General features: G+C 33.1%; 1 protein-coding gene across 6 annotated transcripts; it reads left to right on the top strand.

Moving 5' to 3' along the window:
- Positions 1-327: 327 nt before the first annotated feature.
- On the top strand, positions 328-4,710 carry LOC147381133 (GTP-binding nuclear protein Ran1B-like). 6 transcript variants are annotated; one of them, XM_086430813.1, is made up of 9 exons: positions 328-482; positions 570-668; positions 928-993; positions 1,619-1,744; positions 2,754-2,843; positions 3,430-3,460; positions 3,656-3,725; positions 4,304-4,390; positions 4,601-4,710. In XM_086430813.1, exons 1-6 carry the CDS (start codon positions 457-459, stop codon positions 3,434-3,436), a joined length of 414 nt encoding a protein of 137 aa, XP_086286939.1. In that variant the 5' UTR covers positions 328-456; the 3' UTR covers positions 3,437-3,460; positions 3,656-3,725; positions 4,304-4,390; positions 4,601-4,710. The 6 variants fall into 6 exon arrangements, 3 of the variants coding, with proteins under 3 accessions (XP_086286939.1, XP_086286941.1, XP_086286938.1); XM_086430815.1 differs by lacking the exon at positions 1,619-1,744; XR_015174760.1 differs by lacking the exons at positions 328-482; positions 570-668 and adding an exon at positions 754-821.
- Positions 4,711-5,014: the final 304 nt, after the last annotated feature.

Raw genomic sequence — 5,014 nt, 5'->3', positions numbered from 1 at the left:
AACCACCGAAGCTTCTAGAAGTTTCTGTAAAAATCTCGAGGATAAATTCCTCGAAATGACCGCGGCGCGGTGACGTGGCGCCCAAATTGACGAGATTTTTCTGGAAACTTCCTTTCGGCTCGCGTATTGTAACCATAGTTGTTACACCGTTTGTTGGTTTCCAAATGTGCCCTTTTTACCTGAAATTAGTAACAAACTATTGTTAGTCATATTAATTTGGGATTTAATAAAATTTATTATTATTTTAAGGGAACTAGTATTTATACGATGGTAATCTCGGTGAAATTACGGTCCCAAAGTGAGATTATTGGGACCTTATCAATATCAAATTTGTGCCTCACACGATTTATCTTCTCTATTCAACTCGATCTCTCTCAGCGACTCTCTCTCAGACTCTATTGGATTTCACCTATCTAGGGTTTCGATCTCTCAATCGAATTTCAACTCTCCAGGATTATGGATATTCGCATTGAGAAAGCGAGGTGTTTGTTTTGTTGTTGAATCTCAATTGTTAATCTTAAAAATCAAATCCAATTGAGGTTTAATTGGTCGATATTGTTTGAACGTAGGAGGGTTTTGAGGTGTCAGAGGGATCTTCGAAGGCTGTTCCTCCTCTCAATTCTTCTAAGAGAAGCCGAGATGCAGAATTCCACAATTTATCCGAAAAGGTAAAAATTTCCGTTCTTAATTATCTTTATTTCTCAGGATTTTGATTTGAAGTGGTTTAATTATTGATATTTGTAAATGTTTGACAGAGGAGGAGGACTCGAATTAATGAGAAAAATAGAGCCTTACAGAATCTAATTCCAAATTCTAACAAGGTTTTTAATTTTTATTTTATTTTATATTAATTTTCTTAATTTTGGAATCCAGTTCGGTTTGAGCTCAAATAGCTGACCGAAAAATTTGATGTTCTGTTTATGATAGACGGATAAGGCATCGATGCTTGATGAAGCCATCGAATATCTCAAACAGCTTCAACTTCAAGTTCAAGTGAGTAGTTTTCACTTCTCATTGGTAGTAAATCTCAATCCTTTTGGTATTTCTTTGACTATTCCTTTCTTGGTAATTTTGGTGTTGTAGAGATTATGATGATGATTAAGTTTATAGTTTAAAATTCCAATTAATTGGGTTTCTTTTTTTCCTTTTCAAATTCCAAATTTTCTGATGAGGAATTTTAAAGCTTTAGTAAGGTTGGATCGACAAATGCATTGTCCGAATAAACTGACCAAAGCAATTAGTTCAATTTTCTATTACAACAAGTTCAGGATCTTAGAGTCAAAAGTTCTGATTCCAAAGGGTCAGTAATTTTATTGCTAGTGGAAAGATAAGGAGAAGTCAATTCTCTTATTAGTAAAGTTGGAATGATTAACTGAATGAAAAATACATCTAAGCATCTCCTTAGTTTTGGCTTTTTTTTTTCTCCCCTCAAATAGAATTGTTTTTATCTTATTTTTCATTGGAGTAAGAATCATGTCCTTGGTGCTAATTCTCTACTGAAATTCTAAAGAACAATAACTCTGTCCTGGTTTCAAAAATCCTTTGCTCTATAGCAAAAATTGAAATTTTAAATCTTTCTTTATGCATTTTTACATTTCTATCCCAAATTTTCTTAAAGGACTTCGGCCACTATTAGTGTTGAAGTTCATCCATTGGATTTCTTGACAAACTGTCGGAAGATCAGATTCTACTGTTGGGATACTGTAGGTCAGGAGAAGTTTGGAGGACTTAGAGATGGATATTAGTAAGTTTTAGAATAAGATCTGATTGTTTGTACTATTTTCATTTTAAATCGTCCAATCTGATATCGGTATTTGTTGGATCTGATAAGAATTGGATATTTTTGGTCCATAGTTTTGACTAATTTAACCTATTTATGATTTGTAATGTAAAACAAATGTTTGATTTCTATTTCTTGAGGTTTGCATACTCAAGCTACTGTTAGTTTGCCATCTATTTGTTTGGATACTAAGCTTAGATCAGATCAGCACATATACAATCCTAATGGAATGGTGAATTGTTTCTAATCATAATATGGTTTTGTAGTGCTTGTTCATGTATGATTGTTTAGCTTTCTAAGCTTATCTCTGTTGGGTAGTTAGGGTTCTGAAGGCATGAACATACATTTGGTGTTGATTTCCTTCCAGATTATTCAAGTGTCAGATGGGTATTTTTCGATTGATTGATTACAGTCCTACAGATTCTACATTGAACATATTTTTGTTTTACTTTGGAGAGAAATGGGGCTAAATGGTGTTTTTTAAGGATTTATTTGCCCAAATATCTGTTATTATTTCATAATGCCATTGAGCCTGGACCAATTCATGTGTTTTCTTTTCTGACTTGAATTATTGTTATAGTTATAGTTTTAGTGGAGTTCCTTTTATGAATCAAGTTCTAAATTGTTTAATTGCTTGAGTTTTCAACTGATATTTACTGAAACAATCTGGATTTTTCTTCTGTTGTGATAAGTTTAAAAATCTCAGTTTTCTAAACCATAAGCTACTCTCTAGAAATGCAGTTTGGTTCTTGAAAGTGAATTTACATATGTTGGATACACATTTTAAGTTTTTTTAACCGTGAGGGTTTTTTTTTGCATATATGACCAACATAGTAGAACCCATGATTTACCTTTTGCCTTCCAAGTTTTTCTCCCCTCATCTTTCTTGTTTTTCTCCCCTCATCTTTCTTGTTTTTCTCCATGGTTGGCATCACTATGTATTTAACTGCCACCTTTCTCTTTGCTCATGTAGTATCCATGGACAATGTGCTATCATTATGTTCAATGTCACTGCCCGCTTGACATACAAGAATGTCCCTACATGGCACCGAGATCTCTGCAAGTATGCCCTGTAATCCATCTTTGTATATTTTATTTGGTAGCTTTGACATTGTATTATTTAAAGATGATTGGTCAGTTTATTACTAACTAACTACTTTGATTCCCCTAACATTCCATCCATCCATGTGGCTGACTTACTCATCAATGCTACTATTTAGGCAAAAAATTTGAAGACTGGTAGTGATATCTAGGAAATCTGTATATTTCTCTCATCTAAGCCGATTTTTTTAAATATATGCTCAGGTCTAATTTCTGTGGATGCTAATAGTTTATATTTATATGCTACTAACACTCTTGATGTTTCTGCTATTTCTTTGCTGAACTAAGGTATGCTAATAGGGGTATATATATGCTACTGACAATCTTATTGATCTCCAAATAAGATGAGACAGATTTATCCTCAGAAGTCTGAGTTTCTTCTAACAATTACTTACAATTGAGACCCATTGATTGGGTTATTGTGTGCCATATGTTCTAATATTCTCCTTTAATGCTTTGTGTCTGATATGCATTACACTTAGCTTTATTGACACAATTATTCTATTCTCTGTTAATTTGATCTTGAAATGCTTGACTTTGTCACACAGATTTTGACAGTGAAGACGTACACAAGCTAAGGTGCATTCATATTATTGTTACTTTGCAAAAACGTAATAGAAAAAATATTTATGGATAACAGAACCAATATTTATTGGAAATTATTTTTCGCTGATATAATATGCTTCTGTTTACTTATATGGATGTGTAGAACAAAAATTTTGGTTGCCATCTTTGTATCTAAAAATAGATATCTTTACTTGCTTGGAACTGCAGGATTCCTTTTATCATAATTTGACTGAAGAGGAACTAGAGCGAGTTCATGAGTACAATTTTGACTATCCTGGTAATGACCTTTCTTTTCGTTAAGTTAGGGGAACTCAATATATGAATAGTATCTTCTATTGGTGTAGATGTATTGAAATAGATTTACTTTATCCACCAATTTGCATTTCAGTTTGTATGACCCCTTTTGAAGTGAAGACCTCAATATTTTATTCGAAAATGGCCTACAATTAACTAATGATTTGTAGCCTGGAAGTTGGAACGATTGTTATTGTCTTACTCATTAAAGTCTAATATAAAACAGTTATCCAGATGTTAATGAATAGTTTTCTTTCATGGTAGTTGACTACTGATAAAATATAATGCACAGAGTTTTGCTTTCTCTTTCTCTTTTTATGCTTTAGAATCACTGTGCAGTTCTTATATTGGCTGTTAGTTTTCTTTCATGTATCTCTTCCTCACTTGTGATAACTAGTTCATATAGTGTGCAATGTGCTGTTGAAGCATGTCGTTAATTTACATTTCACTAATAACTGTTAAATGATGTAAATCAGATATGGTATATTCATTTTCTATATTGTTTACTTGTTGTGCTGTTTGGGTGTATATTCATAACAAGTTCCTGTTTCTTACTATCAGATGCCTTTGACACTGAACTATGATTACAAAGCATTGCTGCTGTCTCTTGTAATCAGGGATTGACTGGTTATGGGTTGAGTCAAAAGGGTACTTCACACTACATTTCTCTGTACGTTTTCTTTTCTTACCTTTTTGGTTGGTTGATACTAGTAGAGAATATTTTAGTAAAATATATGTAGATTTTTATAGTCTTACTCCATATCATGATTTTATAAAACCATGTAACACAACTTGTCTCAATTTGGATAGGGGGATGAATTGATTGCATTGAAGGGCTGGGTATTTATTCTTTTGTAGGTTGGCGATCTTATTGTTCTCTTAAGAGATCTGGCTCATACAGATGCAAATGTAGTGTTTCACATGTGGGTATTGGTATTTTCAATAGTATGGGTTACTTTACACCATGATATGAGGTGTGGGCTCTCACTTGTTCAGCATGGTTATTGGTAGCATGGTTATGACGTAGTGTCTCTAGATAACTTCACAACATTTCAAATGGTGTGTCTATAAATATCTGAGGATTTACTCTAGTTTACCTAATAATTATCCTTATTTCGAAACAAGTTCTTGATACATTAATGTTTCCTCTTGGTCTTTTTGTTTGAAACTAATTGATCGTTCCTTTCATTGGCAAGATTTGGTGGAGAGTTCGATTCAACATGCGTATAGAAATCTGAAAGACATGATTGAAATCAATTGGCCATTGCCAAT

The sequence above is a fragment of the Akebia trifoliata genome, unplaced genomic scaffold (genome assembly GCF_017979445.1).
Source record: "Akebia trifoliata isolate Shusen 1 unplaced genomic scaffold, ASM1797944v1 Contig00734, whole genome shotgun sequence".
Lineage (NCBI taxonomy): Eukaryota > Viridiplantae > Streptophyta > Magnoliopsida > Ranunculales > Lardizabalaceae > Akebia > Akebia trifoliata.
Note: the sequence above shows the minus strand (reverse complement) of the source record. Positions and strands in the feature narration are given on the sequence as shown.